This window comes from Gigantopelta aegis, chromosome 12 (genome assembly GCF_016097555.1).
Source record: "Gigantopelta aegis isolate Gae_Host chromosome 12, Gae_host_genome, whole genome shotgun sequence".
Lineage (NCBI taxonomy): Eukaryota > Metazoa > Mollusca > Gastropoda > Neomphalida > Peltospiridae > Gigantopelta > Gigantopelta aegis.
The window spans coordinates 36,352,550-36,374,002 of record NC_054710.1 but is presented as its reverse complement, the minus strand read 5'-3'; the positions used below and the strand labels follow the sequence as shown (position 1 = coordinate 36,374,002).

At 35.3% G+C, this 21,453-nt stretch overlaps 1 protein-coding gene across 1 annotated transcript in view; it reads left to right on the top strand.

The window, feature by feature from the left end:
• The window catches only part of LOC121386673 (vang-like protein 2), a 64,142-nt gene extending 50,359 nt beyond the window's left edge, over positions 1-13,783 (top strand). Inside the window, exons 3-5 of the mRNA XM_041517660.1 lie at positions 4,576-4,859; positions 6,621-7,611; positions 10,905-13,783. Of these exons, the coding sequence (XP_041373594.1) occupies positions 4,611-4,859; positions 6,621-7,611; positions 10,905-11,332 (1,668 nt within the window). The 5' untranslated portion in view covers positions 4,576-4,610 and the 3' untranslated portion in view covers positions 11,333-13,783. The remainder of the gene's footprint in view (positions 1-4,575; positions 4,860-6,620; positions 7,612-10,904) is intronic.
• Positions 13,784-21,453: the final 7,670 nt, after the last annotated feature.

Genomic DNA, 21,453 nt, shown 5'->3' with positions numbered 1-21,453 from the left:
TGCTTATGTCCAATTAAACAAGCCTTCTTGAGTTTGCTGTTATTGTAATATGTTCCTACTAGTTTTAACTTTTTAAACAATTTCTACTATTATTTCTAATTTCAATGTATTTCCATGCTTATGTCCAATTAAACAAGCCTTCTTGAGTTTGCTGTTATTGTAATATGTTCCTACTAGTTTTAACTTTTTAAACAATTTCTACTATTATTTCTAATTTCAATGTATTTCCATGCTTATGTCCAATTAAACAAGCCTTCTTGAGTTTGCTGTTATTGTAATATGTTCCTACTAGTTTTAACTTTTTAAACAATTTCTACTATTATTTCTAATTTCAATGTATTTCCATGCTTATGTCCAATTAAACAAGCCTTCTTGAGTTTGCTGTTATTGTAATATGTTCCTACTAGTTTTAACTTTTTAAACAATTTCTACTATTATTTCTAATTTCAATGTATTTCCATGCTTATGTCCAATTAAACAAGCCTTCTTGAGTTTGCTGTTATTGTAATATGTTCCTACTAGTTTTAACTTTTTAAACAATTTCTACTATTATTTCTAATTTCAATGTATTTCCATGCTTATGTCCAATTAAACAAGCCTTCTTGAGTTTGCTGTTATTGTAATATGTTCCTACTAGTTTTAACTTTTTAAAACAATTTCTACTATTATTTCTAATTTCAATGTATTTCCATGCTTATGTCCAATTAAACAAGCCTTCTTGAGTTTGCTGTTATTGTAATATGTTCCTACTAGTTTTAACTTTTTAAACAATTTCTACTATTATTTCTAATTTCAATGTATTTCCATGCTTATGTCCAATTAAACAAGCCTTCTTGAGTTTGCTGTTATTGTAATATGTTCCTACTAGTTTTAACTTTTTAAACAATTTCTACTATTATTTCTGAAGCCGGTACTGGGAGGCGAACCCAGTACTTAACCAACCATAAATCTAATGGTTTCACCATTGTTCCACCGAGGCCAAAATCAATTTATAATATTATTGTGGTGGTGTGCTGATCCTGACAAATTCAGCTGTGTCCTTTATCAATTCTTTAAAATACCTGGTTTTCCTCGTCACAACAAAATACAGATTGTTGTTGTTATTTATGTTTGTGACTTGTATTATTCAATTAAAGGCTATTAATGTGGTGGCGTGCTGATCCCAACAAATTCAACTGTGGTTCTTTACCGATTCTTTTAAATATCTGGTTTTCCTTGTCACAACAAAAGACATGTTGTTATTTCTGCTTCAATTGGTTTAGGTGTCATTAAACAGTCTTATCCTGCCCCCGCCAAGAATATAGTACCAGTATTATGGGTGGACAGAAAGAAACTAGAACTCTTCTGTATTGAGAGTTCTCAAAGGGAGACCACTGGCTCATTGTGTTAAGACTTCAATGGGTTTCTTACTGTTAAATGTAAGTGTATGGATATAGGTTTGAACAAATTGTTACCCATGAAAAATATTTTGACTTAAATCTAAATTTTTTACTGTTAAATCTAGTTTTTACTGTTAAATCTGAATTTTTTACTGTTCAATCTAGTTTTGACTGTTAAATCTAAAGTTTTTGACTATCTAATATTTTGACTGTTAAATCTAAAGTTTTTACTGTTAAATCTAAAGTTTCAAATGTTAAATCTAAATGTTTTGACTATTAAATCTTAGTATATGGAAGTATATGTACTTGTATGTTCAAGGAAATTCTTACACAGGAAAAAGCTCTTGTTATTGGTTGGTTGGTTAATTCAGTTGAAATACATTGTACGTGCGTGAATACATAAAAAAACTTATCGTTTGATTTCACGGTCAGTTAAGTTTACTGGTTTTTAATGGCTATATAGCGTATAACATTGGTATGCACCAGTCTGAAGATTTTCATGGCTACTAAGTTAAATGGGTCAATCGTTTTGTTGACTTTATTGTATTCTAAAACAACAAAAGAAACAAATATTTTAATATATATATGTACATGTATGTACCTACCTATATGTACCTACCTACTTACGTTGGTAGGTAGGTGGGTACACTGTTGGTTTGCAAATAACAGACATTGAAATAAGTCGAGAACGATCGTTCAGGTTATCTCATGCGAAGAAAGATGAGAACAGTACTTCGTTTTATATAAGGGGGGGTGGGACATAGCCCAATGGTAAAGCGTTTGCTTGATGCGCGATCGGTCTAAGATCAATCCTCGTCGGTGGACCCATTGGGCTATTTCTCGTTACAGCCAGTGCTCCACAACTGGTGTAACGAAGGCCGTGGTATGTACTATCCTGTCTGTGGGATGGTGCATATAAAAGATCCCTTGCTGCTAATTGAAAAGAGTAACCCATGAAGTGGCGACAGTGGGTTTCCTCTCTCAATATCTGTGTGGTCCTTAACCATATGTCTGACGCCATATAACCATAAATAAAATGTGTTGAGTGTCATTAAATAAAACATTTTCTTTGTTCTGTATAAAATCGTATTAAACTAAAACTTCACTGGTCTACATTTGGATCAGCTGTGTTGTTTAGAAAGAAAGAAGGAAATGTTTTATTTAACGACACACTCAACACATTTTATTTACAGTTATATAGTGTCGGACATATGGTTAAGGAACACACAGATATTGAGAGAGGAAACCTGCTGTCTCCTCTTCACGGGCTACTCTTTTTCAATTAGCAGCAAGGGATCATTTATATGCATCATCTCAGAGACAGGGTAGTACATACCATGGCCTTTGATATACCAGTTGTGGAGCACTGGCTGGAATGCGAAATAGCCGAGTGTTATTTACCGTATATCTTCGCCTATAAGTCGAATTTTTTTCACCCAAAAATTATTTTATAACTTGGGGGGTCGACTTATAAGAGGGTAAAAAAAATTCAACAAAAAATATTACTGTTTTGGGGATTATTTTACAAGTTTTATTGTTGAAGTATGCCATGTATTTATACTCAAATATGTTAATTTGACACATTTATTTTTTATAACCTATTTTTTTTGGCATTAGAACGGTTTTGGTTATGCGAAAAGGCGTACGATCTCACTCACATGCCAAGACAACAGTCCACTTAGTTAAATTAACAGTCATCACTAATAGTAAAAATGTAAACAATACTAACTACCTGTTGCCTGAGTTTATTTTGAAATCTGGTCACTGGCATTAATGGTTGTTCAAACAATGTTTTGGCGGTGATTAACTTCATGAATATTACTGAGCTTTCCCTTAAAATAGACTGATCTCTGCAGTTCACTATCTAGAGCAATAGGGACACACATCATTTGGTACAAAAACCAGTGTACTTTCCAGAGTTATCCTCCTTACATGTATTAATATGGCGGCAAAACGTGATACTTTCAGTTTTATCGTAGTGATCTGTTGTCAGTGTTTATAAATAAAGTTGTTGTCTGTGCACAAAACCATCTGTACAGTACTATACAGTAACAGTCAAACATCTTTCACTCTCTACTAAGGGAATATTTCGTTTTGATGCTATGTAATAATGATAGTTTGATTGGAATAGTTTATTATATTGCGATGTACAAAACATGAAAACCGAAGTTTGTAAAATAATTTTCTTTTGTTCAAATATTATTGTTCTCATGTGCTGAAAATAAGAAATATTTCAATATTTATAAGTAGTTTTTCATGGGTCGACTTATAAACGGGTCAATAAAAAAATACGTTTTCAGGGCTTGAAATTAGGGACTCGACTTATAGCCGAGATCGACTTACCGGCGAAGATATACGGTAGATACACAGTAACAGTACAATGAGAACAGTGGTATGAATAAATAATAAAAGTATTGGTGTGTCTGTGGCGGGATTTCATAGCAATAATGGAAATATAAATATGTACTGTACACACAAGAAAAAAAATATTCTTTTAATTACGTACTTTATTATTTTAGTTTTTCCAGTTTTAACTTGAAATAAAAGAAAATTGTACTGATTCATGAGCACTATGGATGGTGCCGAATCTAAGAAACTGTATATGGGGGGGGGGGGTATTTTGATTACATATATTTATTATTACCAAATAAAAAAAATTAAAAAAATTATTAATAAATAATAAATAAAAAAAAATCTCGTTTTAACTTGAAAAAAAGAAATTGTAACAGTTCACGAGCACTGTGAATGGTGCTGTAAGAATCTACACAGAAGAAGAAAAATATTATTTTAATTACTTAATTTCTTTTTTTCCCTGTTTTAACTTGAACAAAAAGAAAATCATAATGGTTCACAAGAACTATGGATGGCACCGAATCTAAAAAAAAACCTGTTCAATTTAATATTCTTTTAAATAGTAATATTATTTTCTCATTTTTTTTCCATTTTTAACTTGAACACCATAAACATAGTCACAACTCATAAGTACCATGGATGGGTCCGATACGGTAAAAAACACTCTTTAATTTAATATTTTTTTAAATACTAATATTATTTTCTTGTTTTTTCCAGTTTTAACTTGAACAACATAAACATCGTCATAACTCATAAGCACCATGGATGGCGCCGAATCTGTAAAAACACACTGTTTAATTTAATATTTTTTTAAATACTAATATTATTTTCTTGTTTTTTCCAGTTTTAACTTGAACACCATAAACATCGTCACAACTCATGAGCACCATGGATGGCGCCGAATCTGTCCGTTCTGGTCGCAGTGATCGCTCGGAACGATCCCACCGTAGCCACGCCAGCAATCACAATCGTCATCACACCCGGCAGCCAGGGTCGCGACCTCCGAGTCACAGAGGTCGCAGTGGAGAGCGGTATGACCGGGGGAGGGACTGTGACGAGCGGTCGGTGACAATCAAAACACCTGGGCCAATGTCCGGGGACGAGGAGGAGGAACGCATAGAAGTTCAGGTAACCATGGTAATGCGGAGGAATGTAATTGGCGACATTGTTTTGCAGTATATGTAATAAATGTTCAGCAGTTATAGAATTAAAAATAAATATATGTAAATGATTCTTGACTAAAAGTTGATAGTTTTACAATCGGGTAATGTGTATGTGTGTAATTGGCGACAGGCTGTAATTTTTTTCGCAGCATATTTAATAAATGTTTGTCTGGTATAGAATTAAAAATAAAATGTATGTAAATGATTCCCATCAGAAATTTGATAGTTTCACAGTTAGGTAACATATACGTGTGTAATTGGCTGTGGGCGGTGGGTTTTTTTTTCTGCATATTAAATGTTTTTTCGGGGATAGAATTTGAAAAAGAATGCATGTAAATGATTCACGACTGAAAGTTTGATATTTGTGTATGTTGATAACTCTGCACTTCATACCTCATTTCTGATTGGTTGATATTAGAATGTATATAGTAAATGCATTATTTTTAGGCTTAGTTATCAACGTGATTATGTCACATGACATTTGTAACACACAGCAATAGATGGCTAGAAATTTATTTTCAACTGCTGGGTTTTTTTTTAATGCCATCATTGGCAGAGATAGTAGTATACACAATGTTCCTTATAGGTTGGACTATACCAATTAAAATCCCATAGGCGACCATGTTAACGTTTGTGTTTGAAAACACTAAATGCAATATATCAACCAAACTATGACCCATAAATATCAGTACTACAACCCATACCTCAAAGTATTAACTGCAGAAAATGGTACCTTTCATGGCTCATTTTAAGTATAACCAGATGTTTCTACAACACCCCTAGTTTCGCACAAAATTTGAGGGTTTTTTTTTTTTTTACATGTACCCCATACATGTTCCAAGCACAAGGCTACTTGACACAGTGGTACTAGATGAATTAAAATTGTATACATTTTTAGCCCAGATGAAACTAATTGTTTTTTACAACCAACACACTCATATTTATAACCAATCCCAGGACTTGTGGTGTTAACTTCTCTATCAAAAGTTCGGTGCACCTTGAACTTTGACCCAACCGGAAATTAATTGGTTAGTGCTACCTATAATCTTTGTCACAACCTATGACTGGTATATCATAGGCTGTGGCAGGGTTTAATAATTCAGTAATTTTGGCACAGTGGGGACTTTTGTCTTTTCTGAGCCTTGGTCAATAAAACTTGGTTTGTTGTTGCACTTATGGTTGTTTATTCATCACAGTGCAACAAAAACGTTTATAATGGTAGGGAAGACATTTCATTTAATTTTACTAAATTCTTATTAAATCAAACATAATATTTACTTAAAGGCATACTGTCACGGATTTAAGGACCTTATTTCTCTAAACATGGATAATACATGCAAATTACATTTATTTTTGGAAACCAATTCTAGCTATCACTTCACCGTAACTGAACCATGATGGAGTAAAATCCATGTCAACACACTCAGCAATTTTTTGTTTTTGAATTATGGACCATTGCCATAATTCAGTTATTTTTACAAAATACCATTGGTAAGTGGAGTATGGTGGTTACGTAGATGGTTGAATAAAGTACATTAAGGGACGAATGTGTGTGTGTGTGTGTGTGCGTGCGCACGCGTGCGTGCATGTGTGTATATACATATATATATATATATATATATATATATATATATATATATATATATTTAGGTAATACTTTGTTAGGCCATTTAATAGTCAGTGGTTTGTGACAATATGCCTTTAATTTGTTCCCTTTGATTTTCAGGTGATCCCGCAGGATGACAACTGGGGCGACAACACGACGGCGATCACCGGTAACACCAGCGAGACAGGCTTCTCCATGGAGGACATGCACAAGTTCTCTAAAGACCTCGACGACAACACCGGCTTCGGCTGCGCGCGCTACGTTGGGACTGCACTCGCCGCCCTCCTCAGCATCTTCGGCTTCCTCTCGCCAATCGCCATGTTGGTGTTACCCAAAATCGGAATCGTCGACTGGAACGTCGTCGAGGTTGCGGGGGTCAAGGTCACGAACGAGGCACTCATGGAGTGCAAGCCGGAGTGCGAGGGCCTCCTGATCAGCTTTTCGTTTAAACTGTTGATTCTCTTCATGGGAACGTTCGCGCTGTTTTTCCGACGCCCGAAAGCGACCATGCCGCGGGTGTTCATCTTCCGAGCAGTCGTTCTCTTTCTCGTGTTTGTGTTGACCTTTGCCTTCTGGCTGTTCTACGGTGTGAGAATATTCAAAGACCGTAAAGCTACGTATTACGGGATTGTACAGTTTTCTGTTTCTCTCATCGATGGGCTGCTGTTCATACACTATCTCGCGATCGTTCTGTTGGAAATCCGACAGCTACAGCCGCAGTTCGTTCTCAATGTGGTGCGGTCGCCGGACGGTGAAAGTCGCTGCTACAACATCGGCATATACAGCATACAACGAGCGGCCGTGTGGGTCTTGGAACAGTATTACAAAGACTTCCCCGTTTATAATCCGTACTTGGAAAATGCGACGCGACGCACAACCAAATTGACTGGGTACAAGGTGTACGACGTCGACGGAGGTACGAATAACGTGACGCAGCAGGGCCGGTCACGTGCGGTGTTTGCGGCTGCTGCACGTCGCCGTGACGCCAGCCATAATGACAGGTTTTATGAGGAGCAGGAGTACGAGAGGCGGGTCCGGAAACGCAGAGCCCGATTGGTTGTCGCCGCGGAGGAGGCGTTCACGCATATCAAGCGGATGCATGATGAACATGGTTTGTATATAGGGAGTGTTTTTGTACCTAGTTATTTAACCGGCCTCGGTGGCATCGTGGTTAGGCCATCGGTCTACAGGCTGGTAGGTACTGGGTTCGGATCCCATTCGAGGCATGGGATTTTTAATCCAGATACCGACTCCAAACCCTCAGTGAGTGCTCTGCAAGGCTCAGTGGGTAGGTGTCAACCACTTGTACCAACTATTGATCCATAACTGGTTCAACAAAGGCTATCCTGCCTGTGGGAAGCACAAATAAAAATTCCCTTGCTGCCTGTCATAAAAGAGTAGCCTATGTGGCGACAGCGGGTTTCCTCTAAAAAACAGTGTCAGAATGACCATATGTTAGCTGATGATAAGATAAAAAATCAATGTGCTCTAGTGGCGTCGTTAAATAAAACAAACTTTACTTTTACCTAGTTATTTAGTTATTTGCAGGAAGGTGGTTTATTAGGTTTTTCACCGATTTTATTTTATTTTATTTTATTTTATTTTTTTGTTCTTAAAATAATTTACATACATGTTGACTGAATTTGAATATGGTTTTCAGTTTTGTTAATTAGACAATAACCAAATGGATTTTTTAGATTTGTGGCTGTTATTGTCATCATATGTTGATCACAAATGTCATTTCTGACCAATTGGTATTAACTTGAGATCTAAAATGAAACAAGCTCAACAGACTGGGGTTCAGGTTTTTGTTGTGGGGGGGATAGTTGCTATTTTTTCAAGCTAATGAAAATTTATTCCAATGGACATAAATAATAAGATATTAAAATATTATTTTGTTCATAACAAAACCTTCAACTAACAACAATTAACTTCAGATTCATTACTTGTACTTTACATTTTTATTTTAGCATTAGAGGCTTAGCTTGAATAGGTTTTTTGCTCTCTTCCCATCTTAAACAACATGTCCTGATTATTTTAATTTTAATCTTTATCAAATATATATCTAGTGAATATTAATATTTGGCTAGAAATATTTAGAGTAAATAAAATTTAACAAATTAAGCAAAAAGATTTTTGTTACCCTCTTTTAGAAATAAAATATTTTAATGGACTAAAGACTTAATGCCTGAAACAAAAGAAGAAGAAGACTTAGTCTGAATATTTAATTTGTGCAGTTTGTAGTACAGTCAGAATAGGTTTTTTGCCGTCTTCAAAATCTAGTGTCTAGTCTCAGGGGAGTGATGCGGAGCGAAAGAGACACATACACATAAACACAGACACACACACACACACACACACACACACACACAGACACAGACAGACATACAGACACACACATACAGACACATACACACACAGACATACAAACAGACACATACACACAGACACATACATACACACACACACAGACACACACACAGACACATACACACAGACACATACATACACACACACAGACACATATAGACACACACACAGACAGACACACACATACAGACACACACACATACAGACACACACACACACATCTTTTAAATGGCAAGGTCTGATTATTAAAAATGTATTTAGACTGGAGCTTAAAATCTTTAAACCATGAATTTAGAACACAGTCTAACTAAATCTTTAAACCATTAATTTAGAACACAGTCTTAACTAAAGCCCTATGACCTGTTTGCTAATTAATGCCAGAAAGATTTTGTTCATCATTTGAGTCCTAATTCGCTATGCAGTTTCAGGGATTGCTACCATGATTTGAAAATGTTAAATAGTTGTTGCTAATCAATTTTCAAAAATGATTAGCATTGTCACTAATCAAATTTTAAAACAATAAAGATCCTGCAATCCACTTCATAAAATCCACTGAAATTTAAAAAAAGAAGAAGATATGACCACTAAGCTATAATATACCTTCTCTACTGGTCAACATTATAGTTTTAAGTGATTTTAATTCTTAGACAGAATGTCCTTAAAGGGACATTCCCGAGTTTGCTGCAATGTTTAAGATGTTATAGCCTAACAGAGACTTTTTGACGACTAATTACATATCAAATATACTTTTCTGCATAAAATATTAATGGCTGTGTATTAAACATGTTTCTGATCGTTCTAATATTTGTACTAGGTTAAATTTTATTTTATTTCCTAAAAAAGATTTGTTTTCATACGTATGAAATTATTTGAAAACAAACTCCAGTTTGGGCTTCTTACAAATATTAAGAGGACCAGAAACACATTAAATATACAGACACTGATATTCTAAACAAGAAAATATATTTAATATGTAAGTTTTATCGTAGAAATATTTTATTAGTCGGAAAAATCTTAAATACCAGCAAACTCGGGAATGTCCCTTTAAGTTAATGATTTTTTCACTCCAAAATCTGGCACTAAATTTAAATTACTGACCTAAGAAGGGAACATTTTGTTTTCAAAATCTTGAAAACTGTTTAATGTTTTAAAATTGTTTTGTTTTCAAAATCTTGATTAGTGATATTTCTAGTCAATTGAAAATTGTTTTAATGTTTTAAAATTGTTTTGTTTTCAAAATCTTGATTGGCGATATTTCTAGTCAGTTGAAAAAAAATTAATGTTTCAAAATTCTTTTGTTTTCAAAATCTTGATTAGCGATATTTCTAGTCAATTGAAAATTGTTTAATGTTTTAAAATTGTGTAGGTATCTCTGAAACTTGTGTCACAAACCGCGACATGATATTCAACAAAATGTTCCCGGCTAATTTACGCCTTCTCAGCCATTTTATTTTCATCTGATTTTAAATCTTATCTAGCCACTATTCCAATAGACCCTCAGCATTGAACAAAAGGTTCCCTGCTAAGTTAAATCTCCGCCATTTTATTTGAATCTGATTTTAAATCTCACCTCATTTCATTCTTGTAAGAGTCACTATTCCAATGGACCCTCAGCATTGACCAAAATGTTCCCTGCTAAGTTAAAAGGTCCACAGTCATGGCACATTGTTAATACATAGTATATATAAAAAAATACATAAAAAGTATACGTGTTCCACTTCCATGTACAATGTCTGAAAGGCTGCGAATCACGCTTTCGTGTTATGCCAGTTAGCGCGTCACGGGGTCACATGACTTGCTCTTAGAGTTCAGAGGCTTTTTGGCAAGCGATGGAAAAAACAACTTTTTATTGTAAATATAGTAAAAACGGGTTAAAAAAAATTATTTTATTTTATTGATACTTCATATATATTGTAAAAGGTATACGTAGATACCAAACAATAGTGAATTACGTTTTTGATAAATGTAGACCTTTAAGTCTTCGCCATGTTATTTTAATCTGATTTTAAATATCACCTCATTTTATTCTCGTAGGAGCCGCTATTCCGATGGACCCACAGGAAGCAGCCCAAGCCGTGTTTCCCTCCATGGCCCGGGCACTCCAGAAGTATCTGCGGATCACGCGCCAGCAGCCGCGCTACAAGATCGAGTCAGTGCTGTCTCACCTGGCGAACTGCATCGCCCACGACATGAGTCCACAGTCATTCATCCAGAGATACCTGACGCAGGGCGCCGTCATCCTCAATGACAAGGACTACAGCTCCGTGGCGCGCTGGGTGCTCGTGTGTGACCAGCTGCTCACACGCGAGATCGAGCACGGCTGGTTTTTCCAGCTGCGTCACGGCGACGTGTCGTTAATGTGTACTGTGCGTCGTATTCCACATTTCAGTCTGACAGAGGAGGTGATTGATCCAAAGAATAATAAGTTTGTTTTACGACTCAATTCCGAAACGTCGGTTTAGTGATAGTTTTGTAACTGTTCTGAGGGTTTTTTATATCCCTGATATAACATGTTGCTACTGTGAACTGTGCATCAAAACAACACATGATGTTGCTCCTGACATATGTTGCTACTGTGAACTGTGCATCAAAAAAACACATGATGTTGCTCCTGACATATGTTGCTACTGTGAACTGTGCGTCAAATAACACATGATGTTGCCCCTGACATAACATGTTGCTAATTTGAATTGTGCGTCGGATAACACATGATGTTGCCCCTGACAACATATTGCTAATGTGAACTGTGTGTCATGTAACACATGATGTTGCCCCTGACATAACATTTTGCTAGTGAAAATTGCGTCAAATAACACATGATGTTGCCCCTGACAACATATTGCTGATATGAATTGTGCGTCAGATAACACATGATGTTGCACGGAGTGTTGGATTCCACATTTAACTGGTGGAAAAAGTGATTGATCCCAAGTGTAGCAAGTTTGCTTGACAACTCCGTTCTGAAACATCGGTTTAGTGATAGTTTGTAACTTATCTGTGAGGTTTTCTGACATGTGAATTGTGCATCAGATTCCACATGGTGAGTACTGAGAGAAGTGAATGATCTTGGAGTAACAAGTCTGTTTTATGACTGAAGTCAGAAACATTGGTTTAGCAAAAATTTGTCGGTAATCAGTTTGGTTTGATGTTTCATAAATGTCTAATGGAAGAAGTGATCGACTCCCCCACCTACCCTAAAGTAATAAGTTTGTTTTATGACTGAATTCTGAAATATCAAGTTTGGTGATAACTTGTCACTGATCTAGGTGTTTTCAGATGTGACGTGTTGCTGATTTAATGTGAAGTGTGTGTCAGATTCCACATTTTAGTTGATTGATCAAAAACAGCTGAATTTTTTCATTCGATCTGTGTGTCAAACTCCCACATTCAGTCAAATGGAATAGGTGATCGACTCGAAGAGAAATAAGTTTATTTGATAATTGAAATGTTAAACACCAAAGCAGTTACTGTTTTTTTTAGCTGTGACATATCACTAATGTGAACTGTGCATCAGATTTCACATTTCAGTTAACTGAAAGAGGTGATAGAGTTCATTCTATGACCAAATTCCAAAACATTAGTTAGCAATAACTCTGCATTGATCAAACACATCTAGAGTTTTCACAAACATGAACTGTGCGTCAGATTCTACATTTCGTTCTAATGGAATAGATGATTTACTGTGAATGAAATGTGAAACTTCATCAAAGCTGTTTTAAAAAATGAATTTTAACTTTGATATATCACTAATGTGAACTGTGCGTCAAATTCCACATTTCATTCTAATGGATTAGATGTATTACTGTGAATGTGAAACTTCATCAAAGTTGTTTTAAACATTTATTTTTAACTTTGATATGTCACTAATGTGAAATGTGCGTCAAATTCCACATTTCATTCTAATGGCCTAGATGATTTAATGATAGGCTGTCACTGATGTGTGTGCTGTTCTGTAGATTATGTCCACTGTGCGTCAGATTCCACATATGAAACTAACAGAGGAAATAATGGACCAGAAAGTAACAAGTTTAGTTTTTTTTCTGTAACTGAATTCTGAATTTCTGTTTAAAGGATAACTGGACACAGATTGAAAACACGACTGGTTTTAATTTGCAAGATGTGAGATATCACTCATGTTTATTTTGCGTCAGAATCCAATCGAGTCCAAGAAAAAGGAATGATTAACTTAAGAGCAATAAGTTTGTTCTACTTAGATTTTTAAAGTGTTTTGGTTTGTGATAATATTTCATAGATTAAACATGATTAGATTGGGTTTGGGGTTTTTTCTCAGCTGTGAAATGTGCATTGTTTGTAGAATTTCAGATATTACTTGTCAAATTTCACGTTTTAGTTTTATTGAAAAAAAAATACTGCTTACAAAAGTAATAGGTTCAATTATGTTATACAACAGACTTCAAAAATATTTAGTATATATGTAGTAAATATTTGCAGCTGTTAAAAAAAATGAATATGACTGGGCTTTTTCTTAAATTTGAACTGATGATGTATTGGTTATATGTGTATTGTATGTCGAATTCCACATATATCCATCTAAAGGAGAAAGCTGGCTTTTAAATATGCATTTTCTGCCTCACCCACCTACCCAAATCAAAGGGGTTTTAAGCTCTATCTCTCTTTTTGGGTGACATATGATTGTATTTATTTAAAGTATGGCTAGTGAATTTTTAATCATGGCTAGTAAATTTTTTAAATCACTGATCCCATGGCTAGTGGATTTTATAATATTCTAGAAGTCCTGATATAAGCACTGTCCCAGAATAGTTACACCAGATGGTTTTATGATTTGCATCAATGTTTCTGTCCCAATAGCCGATGTATTTTTCGTGCTGGGGTGTCATTAAACATTCATTCAATGTTTCTGTCCCAATAGCCGATGTATTTTTCGTGCTGGGGTGTCATTAAAAATACATTCAATCTTTCTGTCCCAATAGCCGATGTATTTTTTGTGCTGGGGTGTCATTAAAAATACATTCAATCTTTCTGTCCCAATAGCCGATGTATTTTTCTTGCTGGGGTGTCATTAAAAATACATTCAATCTTTCTGTCCCAATAGCCGATGTATTTTTCGTGCTGGGGTGTCATTAAAAATACATTCAATCTTTCTGTCCCAATAGCAGATGTATTTCTCTTGCTGGGGTGTCATTAAAAATACATTCAGTCTTTCTGTCCCAATAGCCGATGTATTTCTCATGCTGGGGTGTCATTAAAAATACATTCAGTCTTTCTGTCCCAATAGCCGATGTATTTTTCGTGCTGGGGTGTCATTAAAAATACATTCAATCTTTCTGTCCCAATAGCCGATGTATTTTTCGTGCTGGGGTGTCATTAAAAATACATTCAGTCTTTCTGTCCCAATAGCCGATGTATTTTTCGTGCTGGGGTGTCATTAAACATTCATTCAATGTTTCTGTCCCAATAGCCGATGTATTTTTCATGCTGGGGTGTCATTAAACATTCATTCAATGTTTCTGTCCCAATAGCCGATGTATTTTTCATGCTGGGGTGTCATTAAACATTCATTCAATGTTTCTGTATGATGATAGCATGTCATTGATCTCAGTTTTGCAATGGCAGCAATAGAGTAATTTGTGTTTCATCAAAGCAAGTGTATATTTTACTCCATTTGTTTTGTTTTTTACATTTTGTATTTTATGTTTGTCTTTATAAAGCTATTCAAATATGCGACATAATTTGTATTGATTTAATGCTAAATGGTTCTGTGCAGCCGAATTATATGCAAATAACCTATTTATGCTATAAACCGATATGCAATCAAGTGGATTCGATTGTGTATGATTGTCACCTTTGATTCTTAGGCTCATCTTGACTGGGTGATTCAAAATGTGATTGAACATATTTTTCTAGTTTCAGAGTGGCTGGTATGAAAATGACCATACCAGCTAATTTAAAAAAATGTTTTTTTATTATTATTTATTTTTTATTTTTAAGAAATTAAATTTATAATCTAGGAAAAACTAGGACCAAAGAGAGATGCCAGATTAAATATGTAAAAATTTCTAGACACACACACACACACACCCCCCCCCCCCCCAGTTGAAAGCCAAATTATATAGAAGCTGCTCCTCTACCAATTAAATCATGACTGATATATCAAAGGCCATGGTATCCTGTCTGTGGGATGGTGCATATAAAAGATCCCTTGCTGCTAATGGAAACGAGTAGCCCATGAAGTGGCGGCAATGGGTTTCCTCTCTTAATATTTGTGTGGTCCTTAACCATTTGTCCGATGCCATATAACAATAAATAAAATGTGTTGAGTGCATCGTTAAATAATACATTTCCTTCTACAAATTGAAAGGTAAATTATTTATGTGCTAACCCCCGCCCCCAAATAATACAAGAACTCTTTTTTTTTCTTTCTTTTCTTTTCTTTTTTTAAATACACTTTAAAAAAAAAAAAAAAAAAAAAAAAAAATGCTGTGTCTGATATTGTATATAAAAATAGGGCTCACCCTGTACATTGCTAAGTTAGCCAATTTCTAATTTTTATACAAAGTGGCTACAACAGGGGACAATATTTCAAAATCTCAGGTAACCGGAAGTCAGTTCACGTGAGTTTTATTTAGGTTACGTGATTAGAATTCTCGTAACCGGTGAGTTAGGCCTTCCTAATTCTAAAACACTTGAACTAATATTCTGTGCTACATTAGTGATTCAAAACACAAAACGATTTTCACTTTCACGATTACTGATATATGGTATTTTTAATTTTAGAATGTACTTGTTAATCACGTAACCGATTGGCAGTTCTCGTGATTTTAAAATTGTGTAACCGACACACGAACAGAACAATGGTTCTCGTGATTTTAAAATTGTGTAACCGACACACGAACAGAACAATGGTTCTCATGAAATATTGTGCCCTGCTACAACATTTAGACTTTGGCTAATAAAATATTCCTCAATTTAACAAAATTTTAATGATTTTTAAAGGAAATACTCTACATTTCTGAAAATTGGCTACGACAAAGTTTGTTCCAGTTTGATCTTGAAAATCATGATGATTAGCAAGGCCAGTTAAAACAAGCATTCTTAGAGTGCTACTTAAGCAATAAATGTATATCCCCTACGGGGCCCAACAAAGTGTGGATAACACAGTCGGACAAAGATGAATCCTATAGTCTTCCCCCCCACACCCCACCCCCCACCCCCCTCAAATTGCTTCTTTATTTCAACAGAACTTATGGCATGGTTGTGATATAAACTGCTATAGGTCAGGGACTTTACCGATGTCAGTTTTTTGCCACTGGATAAAAATCATTGCTTTTTAATTTCGAGTTTATTTGTTGCAAAAGTGAGTCATGAATTTAAATTTTTTAATTGCCCATATCTGATAAAAGGTCACCTCGAATAGTCAGGTGATTGCTAATTTTCAACCCTGATTTCTTACATTTGTGTCCTTACAAGTAACATTAGATACAATTTTGGCAAGCATGTGAAATACACATGGTACCATATATAGCGAATAATACATGAATGGCCGTTAGATAACATTTATCTCACGAGTTGTTTTAAAATGTATCTACTGAGCGAAAGTGAGTTTCATACATTTTTAAACAACAAGTTCTGAGATAAATGGTATATAATGGACATGAATGTATTATTCTATTTCTTACATATTCTCAAAAACCAGGTTTTAAGCAAATTTTAACATCTTTTTCAACTAAAAGTTATTTACAGCTGTTGTACTTGTAACTGACTTACGTGTCACAGACGCATGAATTTCAGGTTAACTATACGTCACAGTCTAATCGATTTCCATTGTGTAGTTTTTCATTGGATGTATAGCAGTGGTGACCTGGTCTTGAAATTGTTAACACGCGTACATGTGTTAACAACCATGTGTAACCAAAAATAACGCATGGTGTTCTCACCAACAGGTATGTAAGAAAAATGTATACAGAATAGTTTTATGTAAACTTTTTCTTTTCTGCTTGTCCTAATATTTGTATCGAAGCAGGTGCTTGTTTTAAATCAATATTCTGGTATATAGAACCAGGTCTTGATTATCTGCACCATTTTCTCCACAATCGTGATATGCACACACACACAAACACACACAGAGATGTCATTATATTACCATAAACGCTGCAATAAAAGCGTGTTTCTCTGTGTGAAAAGGTCATATGTTGATTGTTGATTGTCATTTGCATCTCTGTTCACAATTTCTTCCATTTACATACATTTAGCAACAGTTTATGTGTATCAGATGTCGATGAGGTTTTTTATGTTATTTACCATTGATTGTTTTTTTTAAAGGTCATTTTTCCTTGTATATGTATATAACATTGTGTGATACTTTTGGCTGAAACCTGCAGTTTTCGATCGAGATTAGTTTCTGGGGCAAGTTCTCTTGTAGATGAGAGACCGGCCTCGATGGTGTCATGGTTAGGCCCATCGGTCTACAGGCTGGTAGGTACTGGGTTCAGATCCCAGTCGAGGCATGGCAGTTTTAATCCAGATACCGACTTAAAACCCTGAGTGAGTGCTCCGCAAGGCTCAATGGGTAGGTGTAAACCACTTGCACCGACCAGTGATCCATAACTGGTTCAACAAAGGCCATGGTTTGTGCTATCCTGCCTGTGGGAAGCGCAAATAAAAGATCCCTTGCTGCTGATCGGAAAGAGTAGCCCATGTAGTGGCGACAGCGGGTTTCCTCACAAAATCTGTGTCTGACACCATATAACCGTAAATAAAATGTGTTGAGTGCGTCGTTAAATAAAACATTTCTTTCTTTCTTGTAGATGAGGGTGGAATTTAGCCCAGTTGGTTGAGTGCTCGCCTGAGGTGCTTTTGTCGCAGGATCAAGCCATCTCGGGGGATCCATTCAACTGATTGGGTGTCACGGTGTGTGCTTTCCTGTCTGTTTGAAAGTGCATATAAAAAGATCCCTTGCTGCTCATCGGAAAGAGTAGCCCATGAAGTGGCGACAGTGGGTTTCCTCTCAAAATCTGTGTGGTCTTTAACCATATGTCTGACGCCATATTACCGTAAATAAAATGTGTTGAGTGCGTCGTTAAATAAAACATTTCTTTCTTTCTTTCTATAAAAGATGCCTTGCTGATAATGGAAAAATGTAGTGGGTTTCCTCTGATGGCTTAAGAGTCAGAACTACCAAATGTTTGACATCCAATAGCTGATGATTAATTAATCAATGTGCTCTAGTGGTGGCGTTAAACAAATCAAACTTTAACTTTCTTGTAGATGGTTTTTCTGAAACAATTTTCAAGATAATTAGTCTTCGGGTCGAACTTTAGCGAGCTCCATGAATTAATTTTTCTTCAGAGAAACCATCTACCAAAGGACAAGTCAGAGAAATATTTCCTAGTGAAATTAGATTATAATTTTATTATAAATTTGTTTTAGAACAAATTAAGCGGTGTGACGTAGCCTAGTGGTAAAGTGGTAAAGTGTCTGCCTGATGTGCGGTCAGACTAAGATCGATCCCAGCCGGTGGGGCCCAGTGAGATATTTCTCATTCCAGCCAGTGCACCACAACTGGTTTATTAAAGGCTGTGGGAAAGTGCATATAAAATATCTCTTGCTGATAATGGGGAAAAAATGTAGCAGGTTTCCTCTTTAAGACTATATGTTAAAATTACCAAATAGCCAATGATTAATAAAACAGTGTGCTCAAATGGTGTTAAACAAAACCAACTTTTTAACTTTAGATCAAATTAACACTGCGTGTTATGTGTTATTTTTATAACATGTCGCCGCTTCTCTCAGCTGACATACATTATAATGTATTTATATATTATGTCACAGATATCGTTTGATGTGAGCAAGTCATCTATCGCCTGCATGACAAGAATAGTTGATCGATGAAAAGGATTCTTGATTGATAAGGTACATGTGTGATAGATATTTTTTTCTGTCGCTGATTACATTTGAATGTTAATGTACATCAGTGATGTCTTGGTTGACATGTTTACTGAAGTACATGATTGCCTTTATATCAGGGCTCAACCTTGGCTTATGACGGTCACTTTTTGCACCCTTGTTTTGGGTTCGTACACAATAAATATAGCATATCTTAACGTAATTTCACTTGAAATCCATATTTCATAAAAGGTACAATTTTTTAATCACAAGCTTTTCTTCAAACACATTCAGATGCATTAGTAATGTTGAAAAAAAAAAATTCAATAGCAAGTTTGCATTGAAATTTATTCTAGCATTCTTAAAACGGAAATGTCATGTACCCAGTGTATGGTTATTGTAAGGCGATTGAAAGTGACGTCATTGGAATACTGACAGTCATTCAAATTCAAAATTAGCTATATTATTACAATGTTTCGCCACATTAAAATAAAAACTGGTCTACTAACCTTGACCCCTGTCAAATTTCTATAACAAGCGGACAACGTTGTTTACAGGTTGGCATTTTGTTATTTTTCATAATTCTGGACAAAATATTTTAAGTTTCAAAAGATGAAAGAAATAAAAAGTACCTTTTGTCAAATATATCGTATAAAAAAATTACCGTTGGATATGTTTTATTTACTGTGTACGAAGCCAAAACAAGGGTGCAAAAAGTGACTGTCGTCGACCTTAGATTCCCAATGCTATTGGTCTTATTGGTTACTAGATTTTAGTTTACCTTTAAAACTAGGTCTCCAGTCACAGCAGACACTACATTTAATAGTGTATACAATTGGGGGATAACCAAAGATAATTTTCTGCCACTGGATAAAAATCATTGCCTTCAGTTGACTGGATAATTTTTTGGTTTTTAATTTTGTGTTTGTTTCTTGCAAAACTCATGTAAATTTTATAGTTGTCCTTATTTTAATAAACTTGGCCCAGTCGTAAAATGCTCGTTTGATGTGCGGTCAGTCTATGAGCAATCCCCATCGGTGGGCCTATTGGGCTATTTCCCGTTCTAACCAGTGCACCATGACTGGTATATCAAAGGTTGTGGTATGTGCTATCCTGTCTGTTGGATGGTTCGTATAAAATATCCCTTGTTACTAGTGGAAAAATGCAGTGGGTTTCATCTGTTTGACTGTCAAAATGACCAAATGTTTGACATCCAATAGCCGATGATTAATAAATCAATGTGCTCTAGTGGTGTCATTAAACAAAACAAACTTTTTTCAATTTTAATGGTCGCCTCAAATAATATGGGAGCATGTTAATTTCCATCCCTTTTCATGTGTGCTAGTGGTGGGTTTTTTTTTCAAGGACAGCTTTCTATCAGTTGATTGCACTAGACTATTGATGTACATCAATGAGTTCTTGGTTGTTATAATGTTTACTGATGCTCACAGGATTGACTTTACATCATGGCTCAGACTTTGGGGTAGGCCAGAGTGTTTTGCCTACCCAAATTCAATTACAAGTAGGGCTGCCAGATTCCCATAGTCTGACTGACACAGACTATAAGATTTTTTCACAGGCCTTTAAAACTAGGTCTACAGTCACAAGAGATCCGAAATTTACCCATGTCTAAATATAGGGGATAACTGTGTTGTATTAAAGGCATACTGTCACAGATTTAAGGACCTTATTTCTCTAAAAATTGATAATAATTGATAATTACATTAATTTTTAGAAACCAAATCTAGCTATCGCATCACCTTAACTGAACCATGATGGAGTGAAATCCGTGTCAACCCTCTCAGCAATATTAGTTTTTGAATTATGGACCATTGCCATTGGGCTATTTCTCGTTCCAGCCAGTGTTCTACAACTGGTGGAACAAAGGCCATGGCATGTACTATCCTGTCTGTGGGATGGTGCATATAAAAGATCCCTTGCTGCTAAATCGAAAAGAGTAGCTAATGAAGTGGCGAAAGCGGGTTTCCTCTCTCAATATCTGTATGGTCCTTAACCATATGTCTGACGCCATATACTGTAAATAAAATGTGTTGAGTGCGTCATTAAATAAAACATTTCCTTCATTTCACTGATTAACATGACTGGCCCCCAACTATTTACATCTACTTGATTTCAGATTTTAAAAAATTAGGGGGGGGGGGGGGGGGGATTGAGTTTGCGAATTGCAAAAACAAACTTATAGTCAGTATACACACAAATAAATTAAACCCGATTTCAGGAGACATGAATAATAATTAAAAAAATATTAAAGCAGGAAACTAAGTTTTAGCCAGAAATACCATACATTGTTGTTATTGGAAAAAGTGCCTTTAAAAGCTATTGTACCCCATATGCTATAGTGATGTCATTTTTTTAACGAATTGAGATGGATTCAAATAAAATTAGGACATTAGCTTTTCTGAATTTTTTTGAATTTGTATCTTTTGCTAGACATTTTAAAAATTGATTTGTACACATATATTCTCCCAAGAGTGGAGGTGATGTTATTTTTAATTATTGTTTTTTAATCGTATAAAGCCGATTCAAATGGAACTTATATGACTACTGTTTTCTTGTATAAAAGTGAAGATGTTATAACATTTTTATTATGTACAGTTTCATGAAAACAAAAAACTTTTACATGTCTTAATAGATATATGCATACAAAGTATTACGGTGCTTTCATTGGCATTTTGTGGATTTTTTTCTCTTTTTTTTG